The sequence below is a fragment of the Prionailurus bengalensis genome, chromosome A1 (genome assembly GCF_016509475.1).
Source record: "Prionailurus bengalensis isolate Pbe53 chromosome A1, Fcat_Pben_1.1_paternal_pri, whole genome shotgun sequence".
In the NCBI taxonomy this organism is placed as follows: domain Eukaryota; kingdom Metazoa; phylum Chordata; class Mammalia; order Carnivora; family Felidae; genus Prionailurus; species Prionailurus bengalensis.
Genome location: NC_057343.1, coordinates 179,297,069 through 179,319,884, shown reverse-complemented (window position 1 = coordinate 179,319,884; position 22,816 = coordinate 179,297,069). Strand labels below are relative to the sequence as shown.

Sequence of the window (22,816 nt, the reverse complement as noted above, 5' to 3'; positions counted from 1 at the left end):
GTCTGGTTTTGTTTTTGTTTTTCTCACTATCTACCCATTGATAGATACATGTGCGGGAATAGAAGTCACATCACTTAGGGGTTAATTATATGTCAAGCACAAAGGCCAGGGATGAGGTCATAATAATGTAGAAGATCCTTATTTAGATTATAGGCAGAATTATGTTATTGTTTCTTAGGCTATGGAAGTTGGATGCTGTCTGTTTGTATTTGATAGTTATTGTGTGGGAGTTAAGTGATGTCCAATTCTACTTGTTCTGCCTATTAGTTATTTTTATGGGCTTCTAATATTGCTATTAAGCCTTGTAGGAGCTTTGATAACTCAAACCTGATTTGTCAGCAAATCAAGAAAGGATCCATTTATCTGAGGCATTCTAATGTTAACCGTATGTGTAGACATCACTGTTTTTAAAAATTTTTTAAAGCTTATTTATTTTTGAGAGAGAGAGAGAGAGAGAGAGAGAGAGAGAGATAGCATGAGCAGGGGAGGGACAGAGAGAGAGGGAGAGAGAGAATCCTAAGCAGCCTCTGCGCCGTCAGCGTGGGTCCAGAGCTTGGACCCACGAAACTGTGAGATCATGACCTGAGCTGAAACCAAGAGTTGGATACTTAACTGACTGAGCCATTCAGGCGCCCCAGTGTTTAAAACTAAGATGCAAATTTATTAATTCATTGTGGAAAAGTCTCTCTTTATAGATTCTCTGGAAAGTCAAATGCTAATCAGAAGATTATTTGGTCAGTCAGCATTCACCACATTGTAAGTGTTTTAAATGTTTAGATAATGCCTTTCCACCAGGGTAAGGATCTTTAGGTATGTATCCTTTTCTCTAAAAAGATTTGATATGCCTGCCATGTGTTTCATTATTATCATTACAGTGAAAGAATGACTCAATTTTTTGCCCCTTTGTTTTAGCCTTTTGTAAGAGAAAGTTTAAGCCTCTCCCATTTTATCTTGCACAGCCTTTCAGTTAATACTCAGAAATACCTTTGGAAAGAAAGGGGTAATTTGTAGTATTGTTGATTTAAATGAATACTATTTAAATATGCTCCAGACTTACTTTGTGTTGAAGTTCTCTAAATCAGTATAGCAAAACAGACAAAATAATTTCCAGAACTTTCTGGAATCTTTCTAGATATATTTACTTAGGTCCCATTGATTTGATCAATATTGTATTTGTATTAGTTTCCTAGTACTGTGGTGACAAATGACCACAAACTGGGTGGGTTAAAACAACAGAAATTTATTGTCTTAGACTTATGAAGGTCAGAAGTCTGAAACTAATGTGCCAGTAGTATTGGTTCCTTCTGGAGGCCTTGAGGGAGAAACTGCCCTATGCCTTTTTCCTACTCTGTGATGGCTGCTGGCAATCCTTAGCGTGCTTTGGCATGTAGATTCATCATTGCAGCCTCTGCCTCCTTCTTCACATGACCTTCTCCCTGGTGTCTCTCTGTGTCTTTGCATCTCACACGTACCTCTCCTTTCTTTTATGAGTCATTAGACTTAGGGCCCTCCCTAAATCCAGGATGGTGGATTTGCAGTGACCTTTAATGATTTGCAGTGACCTTTATTTCCAAATAAGGGTACATTCAAAGGTACTAGGGGTTAGGAACTAGACTTTTTTTTTTTTTTTTTTAACATTTATTTATCATTGAGAGGCAGAGAGAAACAGAGCATGAGCATGGGAGGGGCAGAGACAGGAGGAGACACAGAATCCGAAGCAGGCTCCAGGCTCTGAGCTGTCAGCACAGAGCCTGATGTGGAGGCTTGAACTCGCAAACCTTGAGATCATGACCTGAGCCGAAGTCAGAAGCTTAACCGACTGAGCCACCCAGGTGCCCCTAGACCTATCTTTTAGAAGGATATAGTTCCACCCAGTACAATATTGTTATTAAGTCATATTAATAAACAACTAGCCTTCATAAGGAGTACTATGTGCCAGAAGTTATGTGACCCTTACTCATTTCATCTTCCAAACAAATCCGTAAGATTGGTTTGAGTCTCACTTATTTTGCTGCCTTTTGTTTTTAAACAGTTAGGTCACTATTTCTGGCCCAGTTGTTTTTGAATCCAAAGTCTACTTCTTCAAAGACTCTTAGACCTAGATGAATGCATGACAGCAGGATCAGTTTATCATTAAATTTTGTGGCTATTACCAGCTCTAAAATTCAGCCTTTCAAATTTATTAGATGAAGGAAAAGACTTCTAAGGTTGATCATGAGCCAAGAGAGAGAAAAAGGTAGCTCTTTCTGTTTTTGTATTTCTTATCCTTGGAGAAAATATGGATATTTGTATGTATTCATGAACCATAAATTTTCTATACATTTTAATATTATGAGCATTATGGGGCAGTACTCTGAGGGCTTGCTGGGCCAGCCTAGTTGGGGGAAATGTGGAAAATGTGGCACATTGGAAGTCCTTTATCTTCATTTATTCATTTGAAACCTTTCTTTTTTACTTTCAATCTAGCAGAAAATTCTCAAGTCTGGGATGTTGGGCTCTGACCTGGATAGGAAGTGGAAAATGCCATAAATGAGCTAAGAAGGAGAGAGAAGGAAAAAGAATTAAAGAGCTAGAGGAAGTCTCATTTCAGTGTTTTGCCTGTATTCCTGTTAGCCAAAGATATATGTATTTGAGAGAATGTTTGGACTAGTGTAGCTGTAAGGCCGCCACATAAAAATTCAGGCCAGAAAGGATAAAAAGTAGCATTTCTTTAGGAATATCCTATTACCTTCATATGACTACTGGTACTGAAATCTGTGCCTTTTATTTTTTTTTGTTCTCCAAAGAATTAATTCTATTTCAAGTTCAAAGTGAAGTAGTTTTGGGGCACCTGGGTGGCTGAGTCAGTTAAGCGTCTGACTTTGGCCTAAGTCATGATCTTGCCGTTCCCAGGTTCAAACCCCGTGTCAGGCTCTGTGCTGACAGCTCAGAGCCTGGAGCCTATTTCAGATTCTGTGTCTCCCTCTCTCTCTGCCCCTCCCCCACTCGCACACACTCTCCCTCTCTCTCAAAAATAAATAAACGTTAAAAAAATTAAAAAAAAAAAGTGAAGTAGTTTTTGTCAAGTGCCTTTAAACAAAAATTGTTTTAAGCCGGAAGGAATGCTGATCCCATTTTCCTCTAGATTTTATCCATGTGTTTTATATCTTCAGATGAAATTATATTTCTAAAGAGAATGAATTATTCTTTGCGCCTATAAAGTAGTAGGCTACAACATGATAACTAGTTATTACACTGCTAGAAAAAACATGGGGTTAGGTCATAGTTCCTGAAAATCATGACAGTTTGCCTGCAGCACTATGAGTCATTAGTTCAGAAGCCCCAGTGTATATTTATAATTATCTTTGCTTTTTTATGGATGGATCCATTGAAGTTCTTGCAGTTTGAGAAATAATGTAATTGGCATGGCATCTGCCACTTGCATCTGATAATCCCCGCCTGCCTATGTCTTTAGCTTCCTTTGGCATCTCCTCCTTGCTGTCTACCAGTGACATTGACCTTTTAATGCCTTGAAATGATTACGCTCTGTTCTGGGCCCTGGTAAATAGTCCAGGCTATTTCTTGGCCTGGACTGCTGTCTAGTCTTTTTTTGTTTGGCTCACCCTTTTAGGATAAATGTTACTACTTTAGGCAGTAACATTTGAAAGTTGTTACTACTTTCATACTCCTTCAATTAGGCAAGTCCTTGTCTTTCTATACTGTTACTTTTCCACCATAGCACTATCAATTTATGAATAAATAATTTGGAGTTAGGAGATTTTTTGTTCATCACTGTGACCCCTAGTTGGTAGCCATAGGCCCATAAACATTTATTGAATTGATGAATACAGGCATGGTATTCGCATCCCTCAGGTCCTGTGATTAATACATTTACCTTACTTTTGTTTTTCACTCAAGTAAAATGTTAATTTCTTTTTTCTTCTCAAGAGTTTGGCTGAATTGGAAGTGTTATGTACTCACCTCTACATAGGGACTGATCTTACGCAAAGAATAGAGGCTGAGAAAGCACTCCTGGAACTTATTGACAGCCCAGAATGTCTCAGCAAGTGTCAACTTTTATTAGAACAAGGAACAGTAAGTATTTGATAACAGCGATTAACCATGTGAGCAATGATAATTGATAGATAGTGCTGCATGTCCTTTTAGTGTAGTTTATTTCACTGTCAAAGAGATTAATCATAGAAAGAATTGGAAAGCCTGGAAAGCAAACTTAGGGAAGAGGCCAAGAGGTGGAAATAGGCATGAATTGAAATAATTTCTTGATTCTTCTTGGCCCTTTTTGATGTCTCATAACAGTAGTGGGCAAAGGTTGCATTTTTTAAAAGTTGATTAGGAGCTTTTTAAAAAAAAAAAAATTCCAGGTGAGAGAGGCAGATTGTAATTAACTGTGAAACATGAAGGAATGATTCATAGGAATGCTAACTTTTGCCTGCTTCTAGAGATTCTTAGCCATTCACTCGGCAGGCATGGAGCAAATACTTAAATGTAAAACGAGGCCTAGTACTACCTACTTGTTTTATGCACATGCACCAAAGTAACTTCTAGTTTAGTCGGAGAGACATAAATGTGTAAATATAAAGAACGATATGGTAGTGCTACAGTAGGAGACTGTATGAACTAGAACAGAGGTCAGCAAACTTTTTCTGTAAAGGGCCAGATTGTAAATATTGTGGGTTTTGCAGGCCAAGAGGCTAAATCAAGGATATTTTGTAAGTACATGTATAAGAAGAGAGAAAACAGATTTCCACAAAATTTTATTGTTGAAACTGACAGTATAATAATTGAGTGCAGTATTTTGTAATACACATCTACTCAGAAGAATTAAATTATTCTTTTGGGGATAATACAATTGACCTAATTGGGGTTCAAAGTTAGTATTTCTGTCATCAAGTTGATTGCTGATGTTCATGTGTTACTACAGATCTGTAATGAAATTTTTTATATTCTGTCTTTGAAAATGTCTTTTCACACAGATAAGTACTGCCAAGTATTGATATCAGTCCATAAACATGGTTTTAATTAAGCACATTCATCACTTAGAAGGCATTTATAGAACTCTGTTCAAACTGCTCTTGATGTTTGCCTTTCAGAATGTCATTATGTTGCAGATTTGTCCATTCCAATTGAAGGTTAGGTGGAAGCTCCTCAATTCCTCAGTTAAATGGATTTTAAAATATGGAAATTTCCTTTGCACTTGCATCAGGGTCTGAAAAATGCTGCTGGAACTATAGTTGGCGCTCAGAAAACATACCCAAGAATAGAGATCTTGCCACTTTTAACTTTGATGGTGTGGAAAGTATATAAAGCAGCTTAATACTAGTTGTGATTGAAACAGTGTTTAGTTATTATGAAATGACTTTGCTGCATTATAAGTTTTATAATATAAGTACTAAGCACTGTTTGCCTTTTAGGCAAGTTTGTAACTTTAGGGTGAATTCATTAAATTACATTATCAAGTTCGCTGCAAAAGCTAATTTTCAAAGCCACTTCACATTCAACAGTGGTGGTTTAAAATGGTTCTTCTCTTCAGAAAATGTCAGTCTCAGCCCTGAGCTAAACAAAGTTGCAGTAAAACTTTACCTCTGCTAAGCTATGTAACTACTGTGTGTGTGGTGGGTAGGGGGTGGGTGGGCAAGTCAGGACTTGCAGCTCCTATTTCTGACAGAAATTCACAGAACTGAATGAAGATAAGTTCACCAAAGTGAATTGAAGCCTACTGTTTACACCACCTATTCATTAACACAGGGTAGACTCAAATAATTTACTACAAAGTATCTACTGAAGAATAATACAATGAAGAACCATAGGTTTTAGACTCTTACATTTTTGTAAGCTTTTTAAGTTTGTACAACTAAGCCCTTTTCTGCTCCATGTATTTTTACCACCACTCGTGACACGTCTTCGCAGGTACCACTTCAGGTTGCACACAATTAGTGTTTTCTCAGTTTCTTTGAAAATATTTCTGGCCTGTAGTTCCACACAGACTCTTCATGGAGGTCTTTAGTCATTTCAAACTTAGCATTGACTTCTGGAATAAGTGGATAGTATTGGTAGCAGTATGAGCAGAATTAGTAAGGTCTGTCAGCTCGTCAGGAACTAAAGAGAACTTCCAAATCATTTGCTTTCTTTAAAATGGACTTTCCATGTTGCTCTCACGTCTTCGATTGCTTGAGCGTTGTTCTCATTGAAAGGCTAGTAGTCTGAGGTTTATTTTCTCTGCAGATACAACTTCAGCTGCTACAATAAAATAATGGTGATTTAATTAATTCTCCATTGGTAAATGACTTTTCTTGCTTGGCTAACAAATGAGTCACTTCAAAACTTTGGTCTCAGCCCCATTTTCTTTTTGTGAGGAAATTCCACCGTGAGGAGATATACGCTATTTTAATTTTCTTCTTTTTTTGGACTTTTGATTTCCTGTGAGTTAGGAATACTGGCATGAATACTTAGTCTGATACTGTCAATACATAGTCTTCTAGGACAGCTACAGTGCCATGAAGAGCACATTGCTCTGCTATCTAATTCAGTACCAAAATTATCCAAACTCTACTGTGCCTTAGAAGTTAGACATTTGAAATCTGCTTTTATCTTGTCTTGTTTTGACATGATGGTTATGCACTCGTAATAATCAAAGGTACATGTCATGGGGATACCTATGACACTCTAGCCGCTGTGGAATTATAACTATATTAGTGCAATTTATAATGCATTGAGCAGCAGTAGGTGGCAATGAGTGCCACATACAGTCTGTCTCAGCTATTCCACTATGCCGTTATAGCATGAAAGCAGCTATAGGTAGTATACAAATGGGTGAGCGTAGCTGTGTTCTAATCAGCTTTATTTATGGACACTGAAATCTGGGCTTCATATATTTTTCACATGTCACAAAATATTATTATTATTTTTATTTCTTCCCCAACTGTTTAAAATAGTAAAAACCATGCATAGCCCACAGACCTTGCAAAAACAGATGGCATTTGATCCACGGGCCTTAGTTTGCTGACCTCTGGTAAAGAGAAAAAAAAGAAACAAGAAACTGCTGGAGGTATAGTGAATAACTGAACCAAATTTTGAAGGATTGAGGACACTGTTAAGATAATTGGTGGCCGAAGAGTACAATACAGTAAGACATGGATCTGATGGGGTGGGGAGGTCAGGGTGGGAAAGACACTGAAAGGATCTGAAAGGCTTTTGTGGTTAGAGGATGGTGAAGAATGGAACCAGGTGAACTTGAAGAGCTAATCAGAGGCCAGAACGTACAGTACTGTGTAGACACGGTAGGAGTATTTTATTTGAACTTGATCGAAATAATTTTTTACTGTTGATTATTTGCTGCTGTTTGGAAAAGAGACCTATACCTTCCTCAACTACTGAACTCTTACGAGAGATTGTACACATATATGTGTATTTACATATATATTTTATTCATTGTAAATCTTGCCAGTTTGGAAAGCCAGAAGAATTTCCCTTATTGCTTAGGAAAAGTTCTATCATAGTGTTTTGATGATTTCATTTGTGGTAATAATAAATACAATTTATTATTCCTTACAGACATCCTATGCTCAGCTCCTTGCAGCAACATGTCTTTCAAAACTTGTTAGCCGAGTCAGTCCTTTGCCAGTTGAACAGAGGGTAGATATCAGTAAGTGGTTTATTATACTTTTTATGAAATTGTACTTTATTCTTTTAATGTATAGTTGACACCCAATGTTACGTTATTTAAAATTACACGTTAAAATAATGTTTTCCTTTTCAATATGTTAAACTGTTAATAGGCATGCAAGTTATTTAAAATTCTGTTATTTTAAAGATGAGTTGTCAAGTCTCCTTTATCCATCTAGTGGTGCACAATGATGTATTATACAACAATGTGTAATCAAAAAAGCATTTGCTTAGTTTAATAATAAATCATAACAAGCGTTTTATTGTGTGTACTCTTTGGTAAGATTTGTACTATCTCATTTTATCCACCAATCTTATGGAGTGGGCACTATGGTTATCCTCATTTTTTCACACGTGTGTGTGCATGTGTGTGCGTGAGGGGGGAGGGGCAGAGAGAGCGGGAGAGAGAGAGAATGCCAAGCGGGCTCCACACTGTACTGTAGTGCAGAGCCCTACATGGGGCTCCGCCCCACAGACTGTGAGATCATGACCTGAGCCAAGATCAAGAGCTGGATGCTTAACCAACTGAGACCCCCAGGCACCTCTATCTGACTTATTGTATACACACACCCACACATTTTAAATAAATTTTGTTTTTTTTAGAACAGTTTTAGGTTTACAACAAAACTGAGCAAAAAGTAGAGTTCTCCTGTCCTCTGTTCCGCACACATGTATAGCCTCTTCCAGTCTTAGCATCCTGCACCAGAGGTGCATTAGTTATTGATGAAACTGCACTGACACATGATCATTACCCAAAGACCATAGTTTATGTTAGGATTCACTTCTGGTGTTGTGCATTCTGTGGGTTTGCATAAATGTATAATGACATATCCCCCCATTCTACAGAATAGTTTCACTGCCCCCCAAAAACCCTCCGTGTTCCTCCCCCCTTCTAACTCCTGATCACCAGTGATCTTTTTACTGTTTTCACAGTTTTGCCTTTTCCAGAATGTCACGTAGTTGGAATCATACAATGTAGCCTTTTCAGATTGGCTTCTTTTACTTAGTAATATGCACTTAACATTCTCCCATGTCTTTTCATGTCTTGGTAGCTCATTTCTTGTTAGCACTAAATGATATGCCATTGTCTGGATGTACTACAATTTATTCATTCACCTGCTGATGAACATCTTGATTGCTTCCAAGTTTTGGCAGTTAAGAACAAAGCTTAAAGCAGGTTTTTGTGTGGACATAGGTTTTCAGCTCATTTGGGTAAATGCTAAGGAGAGTGATCGCTAGATTGTATGGTAACAGTATGTTTAATTTTGTAAAGAATCGTCATACTGTCTTCCAAAGTGGCTGTACCATTTTGCAATCTCACCTGCAGTGAATGAGAGTTCCTGTTGCCCCACATTCCCGCCAACATTTGATGTTTTAAGTGTTTGAGATTTGGGCTGTTCTAGTAGGTGTGTTTTAATTTGCAGTCCCCTGATGACATATGATTGAACATCTTTTCATATGTTTATTTACCATCTGTCTATTTTTTTGATGAGGTGTCTAAGTCTTTTGCTCATTTTGAAATCAGGTTGTTTTCTTATTGTTGAGTTTGAAGAGTTTCTGTAAATTTAGATAGCAGTCCTTTATCAGTTAAGTCTCTTGCAAAGATTTTCTTCCAGTCTGTGGCTTGCCTTCTCACTCTCTTCACGTTGTCTCTCGCAGAGCAGAAGTTTTAAATTTTAACTGCGTCCAGCTTATCACAAACTGTGCCTTTGTTGTTAGGTGTAAAAAGTCATTGCAAACCCAAGATGATGTAGGTTTTTTCCCTATGTTGTCCTCAAAGAGTTTTTTTTAATAGTTTTACACTTTACATTTAGGGCTGTGATCCATTCGAGTTGATTTTTGTGAAGAGTGTAAAGTGTGTGTCTAGATTCATGTTTTTGCATGTGGATGTCCAGTTGTTTTGGCACCATTTGTTGAAAAGGCTGTTTTCACTCCGTTCTTTTTTGCCTCTGTTCCTTTGTCAAAGATTTATTGACTGTATTCATGCGTGTCTCTTTCTGGGCTCTCTATTCTGTTCTCTTGAGCTTTTCTTTCACCACGCTGTCTTGATTGCTGTAGTTTTATAATAAATCTTGAAGTTGGGTAGTGTCAGACCGCCAACTTTGTTCTTCCTCAGTATCGTGGTGGCTATTCTAGGTTGTTTGCCTCTCTCTGTAAACTTTAAAATCAGTTTTATAAATACCCACAAAATAATTTGTTGGGATTTTGATTTGGATTGCATTCAATCTACAGATCAGTTTGGGAAGAACTCAGAGTTTGACAATATTGAGCCTTCTTACCCATGAACGTGGAATCTCTCTCCATTTATTCTTCTTTGATTTATCTATCAGCTTCAGGGTTTTTTTGTATGTTCTTTTTCAAGTTGAGAAAGTTCCCCTCTGTTCCTAGTTTGCTGAGAGTTTTTGTTATAAATGGCCGTTGGGTTTTGTTAAATGCTTTTTGTACATCTAATAATATGATCATGTGATTTTTCTTCTTTGCTCTCTTGATTATGTTAATTGATTTTTCAAATGTTGAACCAGACTTGCATAACCTGGGAGAAATCCCACTTGGTTGTGGTTCATAATTCTTTTTATGCATTGTTAGATTCGATTTGCTAATAATTTTGTTGAGGATTTTTCTTTATGTTGATGAGAGATATTGGTCTCTAATTTATAACATCTTTGTCTGGTTTTGTTATTAGGGTAGTGCTGGCCTCATAGAATGAGTTAGGAGGAATTCTCTTGCTTCTGTCTTCTGGAAGAGTTTAAAGATAATTGATACAATTTCTTTCTTAAATGTTTGGTAGAATCCACCAGTGAACCCATTAGGGCCTGATGCAGAATAATTCACTGATTCAATTTATTTAAAAGCTATAGGCCTATTGCCAGATTGTCTATTTGACTTATATTTTTTATAAGTATTTAAAATAAATACTTAACTAAAAAGAGGAATACTCATTAAAAGAAATTTGGAAAAAAGAGAAAAGTAGAAACTTACAGCACAAACAACAAATGATGTGTTCCCTTTATGAGTTCCATTGGTTTGACTTACTGCTCTTATTTCTGCACGTTGATTAGAATGTTTGACATGACGTGTCTGACGTGTCAGTAGAATAATTGGCGTGCAGTTGAAGCGGAAAATGTGAAGAATTGCCTCAACAGTCACATTGCCTTTACATCATCTCAAAAATGCTGTTTTTTATGATATGGTCCCAGACTATATATCTCATTACTTTCCAACATTAACTCTGTTACCAGTTCTCTGTATTCATCACACTATTTTTAACTATCAGTTAAATACCATTTCCACAGCTTAGTACTGAAGTCCCTTTATGAGCTTTTAATTAATGGACGATTCTCGTAGCCATGTGTCTTCATTGGTACTAGCCTGATAGTTGTGCCCGAAGGTCTTCACCTTGTGCCATGTGATTTTTGCTTTTGTGCCTTTCTTATGTTGTTTCTCTAGTCTGGAAGTGGTCCTTTTCATCTTCTGTTCAAATTAAAGTGTAGCTTAAGTTTAATTACCTATATGAAATAGTCCTCTCTTCTTCCTTCCTTCCCTTCAGACAGCTTTATTGAGTTGTAATTTGTATATCATAAAGTTCACTTGTTCTAAGTGTATAATCAATGATTTTTAGTAAATTTACAGTGTTGTGTGAACATCATCACAGCTCAGTATTGGAACATTTCTGTCATCCCCAAAACATCCCTCATGCTCGTTTAGTCTTGCTCTTATACCCCCAACCACTAAGATGATGTCTGCCTCTATAGATTCACCTTTTGTGGACATTTCATGTAAATAAAATCATACCATATGCATCTGACTTCTTTCACTTAGCAAAATGTTTTTGAGATTTACCCATGTTGTAGCATATATCAATATTTTTTTTCCTTTTTATTGTAGGGTAGTATTCCATTGCATGGATATTTGGACTTTTGTTGCCCATTCACTACTTGATGGACATTGGGGTTGTTTCTGCTTTTTGGCTACAATGAATAATGCTGTTGTAAACGTTGACATACAAATCTTTGTGTGGACATATGTTTTCCTTTCTTTTGAGTAGATACTTAGGAATGGAATTGCTGGGTCATAAGTAAGTTTATGCTTAACTTTTGTTGTTTAATTAAAAAAAATATTTTATTTTTGGAGAGAGAGAGAGAGAGTACACATGCAAGTAGGGGAGAGGGGCAGAGGGAGAGAGAGAGAGAATCTCAAGCAGACTCCATGCTCAGTGTGGAGCCTAATGCGGGGCTCAATCCCATGGCTGCGAGAATATGACCTGAGCCAAAATCAGGAGTCAGACCCTCAACTGACTGAGCTACCAGGCATCATAGTTTATGCTTAACTTTTCTTTTCTTTTTTTTTTTTTTTAATGTTCATTTATTTTTGAGAGAGAGAGTGTGAGCAGGAGAAGAGCAGAGAGAGAGGGGGACAGAGGATCCAGAGCCGGCTCTGCATGTATACCAGTGGGGCAGATGGGGGCTCAGACTCACGAACTGTGAAATCATCACCTGAGCCAAAGTCGGATGCTCAACCTACTGAGCCAACCATGAGCCCCAGTTTATGCTTACCCTTTTTTTTTGAAGCTTATTTATTTTTAGAGAGAGGAGGGTGCGTGCACATGTGCCAGTGGGGGAGAGGCAGAGAGAGAGAGAGAGAGAGAGAGAGAGAATCTCAAGCAGGTTCTGCGTTGTCTGCACAGAGCCCGACATAGGGCTTGAAACCACAAACTGTTGAGATCATGACCTGAGCCGAAGTCAGGAGTCACGTGCTTAACCAACTGAGCCACCCAGGCGCCCCATGCTTCACTTTTAAAGAAATTGTTAAACTGTGTTCCAAAGTGCCCGTACCATTTTGCATTCTCACCAGCGGTGTGTGAAGGCTCCAGTGTTTCCACATCTTCACCTCATAAGTTTTATCTTGATCTTCTTATGGTAGTTTCTTTTTGTGTCATGTAGTCTCTCTCTCCAAATATTTCCTTAGCTGACTCTCTAGGCACAGCTTATAGATTTTTGTGTTCTTAGAATTTGGAGTTATTTTCATCAAGAATTTTTTGGTTAAATATTGAGGTATTTACCCTCTCTTTTTACTTTTTTCTAAAATACGATGCTAGCCTTAGGGACCAAAGGAAAGATCAAATCTTTCCCCTTTTCCTTTAGATTCTTTTTATATGCTTTTTGATAGACTTTGTGGCATTTTCTTTTTTACTCGAGTTCAGTTAGGCAGTCAAAAAGTAGTATTTCGTATTAAATTCCCATAATGTGTAATACCAAAAACATCAGTCTAATGATAGTAAACTCCAAAGACTGTTTGCAAGTTTGGACTTACAGTTTTGAGTTACTCATTACTAGAAATATATATGGTTTGGTCAGTATTTGGAAGCAATAAACACACAAAAACTTAAACCCAAACAGCCTGACTTAGTCCCAGTTTGGCCACTGTGACAAGTTATTTCACCTCTCTGACCTTCATATCTTTTACCTAAGAAACAAGATAATAGTAATAATAGCATAATAACAGTATCTTCACATTGCTATGAGAGCCACATAAGGAGTTTGCCGGGAAGCCCTTCTGACATGCATCAAAATTGCTAAATGGTGCTGTTACACAGTAGTTGACACTCAAAGAGCCTCCAGTAGAGAGCTTTCCAACTGTCTATTAACTTTTGTCTGGGAGGTTTTTTTTAGCTGTTTTATTTCATTCTCCTGGGTATCTTCTTGAAGATTTCATGTTCTTCTGGGTATGGCTTTTCCCTGTTAATCTGGGGCTGGTGATGATGAGATTGGTGTTTTACTTGGTCGTTACCGTCGACACTTACGAAACTGGAGCACTGTTAAAGGTTATGTAAAAAGCATAACATGTGGATATTTGTAAAGCATTCAGCTAAAATAACAAAAATGTGGTCTATTACATTTTTTTCTGTCTTAGATAATAAACATGTTAGCCAGTGCCTTTACTTGGGAGTTCTGGGAGAGTGTGTTTATTGGTGCATAGCTAAAATGTGGAAGGTGGTTTGTCTCCTATTTGGTTGTTCTGTTATTTTGAGATTATCTTTCTAGTGGTTGCCATTAGCCACATATGGATTCCTTACATCCCCTCCAGGTTAAACATTTTCAAGATAATAAAAATAATTGGAACTGAATAAACCAGATTAGTTTTTAATATTCTGGAAGCAGCATCATCTTCTTAAGCTTCATTATTGAAATAAATATTTCAAGTAATGAAGCTTAGGATATCTATATTACTTGAATCCGTAGGAAAAACCTTTTCCCGATTTATCTTAATTCTGGGAAAATCTGGAGGCACTCAGGTGGCTCAGTTAAGTGTCTGTCTGCGGCTCAGGTCATGATCTCATGGGTCGTGAGTTTGAGCCTCGCATCAGGCTCTGTGCTGACAGCTTGGAGCCTGCTTCGGATTCTGTGTCTCCCTCTCTCTCTGCCCCTCTCCTGCTTACGCACACACACACGCTCTCTCTTTCTCTCTCTTTCTCTCTCTTTCTCAATAAATAAGCACTAAAAAAAGAAAAAAATGATTCTCTCTTCCCCTCTGTCCCTCCCTAGCTCACACACACATATGCCCTCTCCAAAAAAACAAAACAAAACATAACAAAGCAAAAAACAAAGAAAAACATCTGAAAATTCTAGGAAAATCTGTGCTTTTAAAAAAAATAATGTCTAATTTTTTTATTTGTATAATTATATAATCTTGATGTTAATAAAAATTATGGTAGTCATGAGAATTTTTTTTTTAGTGTCAAGAATCTCACTACAGCTGTCAAGAGTAACTATTGAAAGTGTTCTCAGGGGCGCCTGGGTGGCGCAGTCGGTTAAGCGTCCGACTTCAGCCAGGTCACGATCTCGCGGTCCGTGAGTTCGAGCCCCGCGTCAGGCTCTGGGCTGATGGCTCAGAGCCTGGAGCCTGTTTCTGATTCTGTGTCTCCCTCTCTCTCTGCCCCTCCCCCGTTCATGCTCTGTCTCTCTCTGTCCCCAAAAAAATAAATAAACGAAAAAAAAAAAAAAAAGAAAGTGTTCTTAGATTTTGAAGTTGTTTCCATTAAAGCTATTTTTAGTTAAATATTGGGATATTTACCTTTTCATCACTCTTTTCTCCAGTGGCCTGCTGGCCTTTGAGGCCAAAGTAGAAATGGAATCTTTTGTTTTTAAAAAATTTTTTTCTTGTGTTTTTCTGTTAGACTTTTAGTATATTTGTTACCTAAGCCCAACTGCTCAATCCACTAGGAAGCTCAGAGCTGACTTTGCTACCCACTTCTAGTGATTTTGATATATTATCTTTGTTCCAAGCATTAATTCACTATTCTATCCATACTTCCCTTAACTTACATACTTATTTTATCATACCATACTATTTGTATTTTTTTATGCCACATAAACAGGATAGCATACAGTTTTTCTATAGCAAGACATATGCATTCTTAGCCATCATCTTAGCCATGCATTCTATGCCATCATCATGCAATAAAGCCACAGAGCTCATGAGAGAAGTGGGATATGGAAATAAAACTCAAGCACTTTGTCAGTGACACGTTAAAAGAAAAGAAATCTAATAAAAGGGTAGTAGAGTTTTACACATGTTAAATGGTTGAGAAATACTTAAATAGTATAATAAACAAGCATTTTATCTTGAAGACCTGAATCTTGTTTGTGGATATGGACTTCAGAAGGGTTGTGAGCAATAATGAAGTAGGGAAGGAAGGTGATCTGAAATAAGATGGAAAAGTATCAAAGCAGAGAAGGATGCATGAGGCTGATAACACATGAGGTGAGCTGACCTAGCTACTAGATGTTTGAAGCGTGTAGTTCGTGTGATTTGCTTCATTAGGCCTGGTTGCCGTTTTCATATTCACCTGGCAGTTTTTTCTACCTGAAAGCATGTAAAAACAAAAGTGACATTCTCATTATACTCAAATTATCCCCTAATACATAAACCGAATTGGAGCAAATATCCTTTTTTCACTGTCAGCATTATAGCAGAAATAAGTGTATAAATAAGAATGTATCTTGGAGAAAGGGATTGGCTTTTTGTCAAAAACCAGCTGTTTTTCTTCACATGATTCATATTATGTTACTGAGAAGTCCAAACGATCACAGAATATTTTCTTACAGGAAACTACATTCTTAATTATGTGGCATCACAACCCAAGCTGGTGCCCTTTGTTATCCAAGCTCTAATTCAAGTCATTGCTAAAATCACCAAATTGGGATGGTTTGAGGTTCAGAAAGACCAGTTTGTCTTCAGAGAAATTATTGCTGATGTGAAGAAGTTCCTTCAGGTAAGAAGGCCTAATTATATTATTAGAACATTGCAAGTTGCTTTTTTGGTTTAGAAAACTTCTTTTCTTAAAGCTGTATGGTTTGTTCTGTGGCTACCAGTACCATATTAATTATGATTTATTGCTTATCCTCTGGGCCCTTTATTTTTTTATTGCCAGTAAATGAGGATCATGCCATTATAAAATTTCCAAACCAGAAGAATGCAAATTATACTAGAAACCATCAGAAAATTAGAAAATACACAAAAGTTAGAAGATTTCAAAAAGACATGTTCTGTCATTTCTAACATGCTAGTCTGTGTGCTACATATACATGAAACATAATATTTTTTATGTATTACATGATGTAATGCTCATTACATCTCTGTGAAGTGGGTTTCATTTGCAGTGAGAAAACTGAAGCTTAGGAAAGTTAAGTAAATTGCATAAGGTTGCACAGTGACCTAGTAAAGCATAGAGCTAGCGCTTTAACAAGTTTTCTGACTTAAGAGATATATTTAATGTTTACATCATACCACATTGGCTATATTAGTTTCTCAAGAATATTTTTAGCTTAAATGATTCAAGTTATAGGCACATTTAACTTACGCGAATTCAGATACTTGGACTACAAAAAATAAAAATAAGCCAGAGGACACTAATCTAAATTGTGCTGGTGATTCCACTTGCCTTTCCACAGAGTATCACATGTCCTGAGGTGTGATAGGGGAAATATAAATCTGCTCTTTCCAGTCTCCGCATACCTCTTAGGATGACCGTCCTGCCTTGCTCAGGATGATTCAGATATTTAAAGATACGTATTTTTTCATCCAAACGGTATCCCTAATTGCGAGAAATGTACTTTAGCTGCTGCTCTGCTGCAGAAGCAGTGATCTGTTACAGTTCTTGAGGAAAAACTGGCGGTTTGGATTGAGAGATGGTTCAGTATTGGTTTATTGGCAATTAGGGGCAATTTGGGCTTTCTGAGATTTTACTTCTTACGCAGTATATCCCTGCGTAAGCTGTAACTCTACCATATAGTGCAATTCTAGAAACCTCAGAATATGAAACACTAGACTCTGCTGCTTCTCTTTTATTCGTATTGTTTAAAAACCCTGGTTAGCAAATATTTGATCATCTAAACCTTCAGAGAAATAAATGTACTTTTAGCCCTGCGGAGAGCAGCCCTGAGGCAGAGAGATAGTTTATTCAGGGACAAATGAGTTTCTCAATGTTGAGTTGTGCTCATAATTTTGGCTAACAAAATAGCAGCTCTCTCTTGTCATTTGCTAAGATCATACACAGCTATCAAGAATCATTGACATAGAGAAGAAAAGACTTCTGAGTTATTGGTTTTTTTTTTTTATATGTAAAAATTAAGGCTGAAAACTGAATAGAATGAAGTCATTCTTGTTGGCTAACATTTCTCGAACCCTCTTTCCAGTGGCTGGTAACTTGAACTTAAGTTGAGCTTTAGTGTGCTTTTGTCAATTTTGGAAAACCAGAAGAAACAAAATGTTTTGTCTTTCAAGTTTATTAAAGTATCACAAAAAAAAAAAAAAAGCACTTGCTTTCTGGGTAGGACTTAACCTAACCTTGAGTCATGAGAAAGGCAATTGACTTTAATGTTTAATTACTCAAATATAGTACCACATGGTTCCTTTGGGTATTAACAGCTTCTGTGAATTTTGTACTAAAAATTATTTTAAATTTGCTAAATCTTTAATGGCCTCAAGTTTTGTACATCTTCTTTTTGTTATTGTGGCCTTATTGCTGCCACATTGCAAACATTTATGGCCTTCCTTTCTATATACATACCCAGGAGAGCCTACTGTCCTCTGTGGCAGTCTGTTCACACTGCTGATTCACAAGATAAGGAGCAGAATGTAAATCAACATGATACCTCCTTCACTGAGAAAGACTTGCTATGAAAAATATGCCAACTAAACTAAGCAGTGTACTTATTAGGTACTTAGCTGTTTTATATTCTTGTGCAAACTCTTTTATCTGGTCATGAACCAGTACCTAGCCATTCTCGGATTAGAATGGAATTTGCAGACGACCAGCTGGTGGTCAGGGAACAGCACTTTGAGGAGCGTTGACCTGGTGTACACAGAAGATGGACGATTCGCTAACAGGAAATCTGTGAGTCAGTTCAAAAGGTGCAGATTGTCGTGAAGGACCGTAAAGAATTAAAATGCAACAATTATGGGATGTTTCTTTTGTTTTTTTATCCTGAGATAATAAATAGAAGGAATGGCCAACTGTAAAACTAAGACTTGAAAAATTTGTCATCTGTGGTAATGCTTTTTTATGATTACCCTATAATTAGATGTTACATTTTTTACGTTTATGCTTCTCGTGTGATTTTACAATAAGGTGATTTGTTAGTAATGGTGCATGTAGAATCTGAATTTTGATTTGAAGGAAGTTTTTGAGCTTAAAACGGAAGCTGATTAAATTAAAACCTTTATAGAGGCTATGAAACTGTATTCCATATTGATAGTCATGTATTTACCCCAGTGCATTGGGCACTTTAGATGCCTTCATTATAGATATAATAAATGCATACACATGCACTGTTAAATAATATGAAAAGGGCCTAAGTGATCTTATCTGATATTAGATTGAGGGATTTAAATTAATTCCTAAGCTATTTATTAATTATATACTGAGTGCAGCTATCTCAGTAGCCTTTAAGCAAATTTATAGAACTAAAAAACATTTTTTGTTCATGCTCATTCACAGTCTTATGGAAAGTATTAAGCTAAAGTCTTGTATTTTAAGGTTTAGTTTAATATAAGTCCTAGATGCTGAAAACATTTTGTAGAGTATTGTACAGTTCTAAGGTGGGTGAACATTCTTCCTTAATCAACTCTGTATACCTAAATTTATCCTTGAAAAAATGAACCTGAAATTATTTTTTGAACCTCATAGCAATTTTTCTACATATTTTAATAGATATATTATTAAGAAAATGTGATATTTCAGTGTTTAATTATTTGTTTACAGTTACTTAGGGTACACTTGGTTATTTTTCTCCATAGGGTACTGTGGAGCACTGCATAATAGGAGTAATTATCCTTTCAGAGCTGACTCAGGAAATGAACCTGGTAAGCCTTCCATCTAATAGTGACATGAAATTTGCTAAGTAATGCTGGTGCTTTCATATAAAATGTTTGTGTGGCATAAAACTCTGAAGAATGGTCTTTCTTTTATTTATTTTATTGGTGGGATAATTGGGTATTGGAACATGTTTATTGTTATTGAAAGTAACAGCCATAGTGTAAAGTACTGCAAAGAAAAGGGAATTAGACACGGTCCTTGCTCCATGGCAGTTGGTGAATTGTCCTTGTAGCCTCTGTATATAATAATATACTAACCATAAGAAATAAATTGTATAAAGAGAAACAGGCCCTTATTTGCTTACAAATAAAAGATAGTTTGGTGAATCGATTCTTGACAATGAGTACACAGCAGGACTCCTCAAAGAATAGGCCTCTTGGCACTTTGCCACTTGCTAGCATGGATTTTCACCCTGTACCAAGGAGAGTTTGCAGAAGCTATGCCTCCCCCCAACGGTGCCTTTATGAGCTCAGCAGCTGAGTACATCGTCACCTGTTTCTGTTCACTTTTGTACTTAGTTCTAAACAGAACAAAAGCAGAAGTTGGGTTCTTTGTGGGATAATGTCAAAATAAGGGGGAATGAAGGTAGTATTTGTATTTTAAAACTGTTGTCATGTTGAACAGTCTGTGTTTGTGTATATGCATGTGTGTGTGAGTGTGTGTATGTGTATAAATAGGAAAAGCTTACATATCCAGGACCACTTGCCAACTCTCTTTGGAGTGTTCATATAGTTACTGTGCATAAAAAAAAAAAAATCACCCAAAATAACTATTTTCAACTTCAGTCCAGAATTAGAAAGTGTTTCTAGTTTTACTGGATGGATATCTTAAATTTAAAGTGCTCTCTTTGTTTATCACAAAACTTACTCCTTGACTCCTCTGCCCTAGTTTATGTAAAGATTTCTGGCCTTAACGGATGTATGCCGGTAGCTATATATGTATCTCCAGGGCAGATAACAATAGTACCTGGAACGAGTTATTGTGTTAACAGGGATGTTATGACAAGGACTTTGGCTAATCCTATTAGGCTCTATAAATATGTCTAAAGAACTGTAGCTTTCTTTTTTAAAAATACATTTAAAAATAATTTTAGTATGAATATTTTATCTCATAAGAATGTAGAGAATAGTACAACAACCCCATGTACACATCATGTAGCTTACACAACCATCAGCTTTTTGCTAATCTTAAAACCAGAATTTTTTTTTTTTCATTTCCTACTTCATAGCATGATAGGGCTACAGACTGCTCTCGTAGTAAGGGTTTACGGTGTTTAGATGATTACTGAGACAAGTCTGGGTGATATAGAATTCTAATAAAAGTGTGATTCAAAGAGCAACCAAGTTGTTTTTTGTTTTTTTTTAATTATCTCAAACTTACAGAAGAATTGTGAGTATAATACAGAGAAATTTTTTCTCAGCCATTTGATACTAAGTTTCCAACGTGATCCCTGAATACTTGACTGTATTTCCTAAATACAAGGACATTCTCCTATGTAATTATAATAGGACCATGAAAATCAGAAAGCTAACACTGGCATATTACTATCATCCTCGTATTCTATTTGAATTTCACCATTTGTCCAAGAAAGGAACCAGTTTGAGATCGTGCGTCTTATTGTTTGACATGTTCCTCATCAGTCTGGAAAAATTCCTCACTTTTTCCCTCACTTTCATGACCTTGACACTTGTGAAAATTGCAGACCAGTTGTTTTGTGAAATGTCCCTCAATTCGGGATTGCCTGATGTTTCTTTATTATTAGATTGAGATTATGCATATTGGTCAGGAATATCACAGAAATGATAGTGTGTGATCTTCTCATTGCCTCCAGTCAGGAAGCACATGATTTGATTTGTTACATTACTAATGATGTTTACTTTGGTTACTTGATTAAGATGGTTTCTACTAGGCTTTTCCAATTGTAGGTTTATTTTTGTTCTTTGTAAATAATAAGTATTTTAAGACTCTGAAAATACCCATTCCTCACCAGACTTTTAATTTATTCACTTATTTATATCAGTATGGATTCTTGGTTTCCTATTTTATGTAATAGGTTATAATTTGTTACTAACATTATAGTTTGATGCTCAAATTTTGCCAGATTTGGCCAGGAGGAACCCTTTCAAGCTAGCTTCTATGTCTAATGACATTTACTCACCATTTTTGAATATTTCCTTACTTTCTGGCACAAGATGTTCCAGGCTTATCTTGTATAGAACCAAGTGCCTTTTGAAAAAAGCTTCAAGGTCTGAAGTGTGATTTGGGCTTTGTATTGTGGAAAATATATGGCTTTTGTGGACACATTTTACTTAGCCTAATTTTATGGCATTTATCATTTCAGCGAGCATTTGGTAGGTACAGTACTTCTGAGTTAGGCAACAGGGAGATCTGCGATGCATGAATTAAGTCAATGTTATCGTTGTTAAATGTGAGCCAGGTAAATTCATAGTGTTAATAACAAGATGGAATTTTTAAAGAAAAACATCTAAACTTGAGGTTTCCTAAAAGAGGATTATATACTGTCTTGTGTTTTTAGAAGCCAGTCTACTGTTCCTACTGTTCCTGGAGGTTATTCAACAAGAAGTAAAATATCCTTTGCCTACATTGTAGAGGCATAGATGGTAGAAAATAGATGTACAATCCCTCTTCTCAAAAAAATGGATATCTACATGATTAACCCAAATAAAATAAGCTTATAGGCCTTGAAGATAATTGAAATAAGACTGGATTTGTGTTTTAGCTCTGTTGCTTACTACTTTGGACAAATTTCTGAACATCTTTGAGCTTACATATATATATCACTATCTGGAAAGTGAGAATGACACCTTCCATGGATCTTGTTAAGATTAGATAAACTTCTCGCTCTACCGCCTGGTAAATACAAGTGCTCTATAAACCCAAGGTCGTTCTGTTCCTGTTACAGATACGGTGGTAATGAGAGGTTGGTCTAAGACAATGTGCCTATAAACTTTAATTTTCATGTGTAAACAGAGGATAATACATATTTCACAGGTTAGTTTGAGAATTAAGTGAAATAATACGTGAAGAGGACTTCACAAATTACAATACTGTATGCTACTGTTAATTTGTATTAACGAAAGTGTTTTTTATATTGAGGGAAATATTTTAGGAGAGACAAACTGATTGAAATTTGATTGATAAGAGGGGAATAATGCTGGAAATGATAATTTGAATCTTGCATATTGATTACAGATTCCAGTAGCTATTTTCTGGAATCATTTTGTACTTCTGTTATGTTTCATGTTTCTGTAAGTAAATGTGGCATTTAAGTATAGCCTAAATTGTATGATGGAGCTTAGCAAGTATCAGATAATCAGTTTTGAGATCACTGCTTTTTTTTTTTAAATCTATAAGCATTAGTAAAAGAAAATGGTTTATTTTCTTCTATCATATAGCAAAAGGAATGCTATAATGACTGTAGCCCATGGTGTTAATGATCACGTGGGTATCAGACTTCAACTTTGTTTGCTGTTTGCTCTTGATAAATGGAAGATTTAATGGCATTAAATAGTATAGTTTTGACCATATATTTATTTTTTTATTAACATTTTTTTTAATGCTTATTTATTTTTTAAGGAGAGACAGACAGAGTATGAGTGGGGCAGGGGCGGAGAGAGAGGGAGATACAGAATCGGAAGCAGGCTCCAGGCTCTGAGTTGTCAGCACAGAGCCCGATGAGGGTTCTAACTCACAAACCATGAGATCATGACCAGAGTGGAAGTCAGATGCTTAACTGAGCCACCCAGGCACCCCTGC

General features: G+C 36.5%; 1 protein-coding gene across 5 annotated transcripts in view; it reads left to right on the top strand.

Annotated features, from left to right (window-relative positions):
• RANBP17 (RAN binding protein 17) overlaps window positions 1–22,816 on the top strand; it is a 333,056-nt gene that overhangs the window by 5,296 nt on the left and 304,944 nt on the right. For all 5 annotated transcript variants that reach the window (XM_043596086.1, XM_043596085.1, XM_043596083.1 and 2 more), the window contains exons 2-5: window positions 3,928–4,074; window positions 7,552–7,642; window positions 15,768–15,934; window positions 18,961–19,026. In XM_043596086.1, coding sequence (XP_043452021.1) covers window positions 3,928–4,074; window positions 7,552–7,642; window positions 15,768–15,934; window positions 18,961–19,026 — 471 coding nt within the window. The remainder of the gene's footprint in view (window positions 1–3,927; window positions 4,075–7,551; window positions 7,643–15,767; window positions 15,935–18,960; window positions 19,027–22,816) is intronic.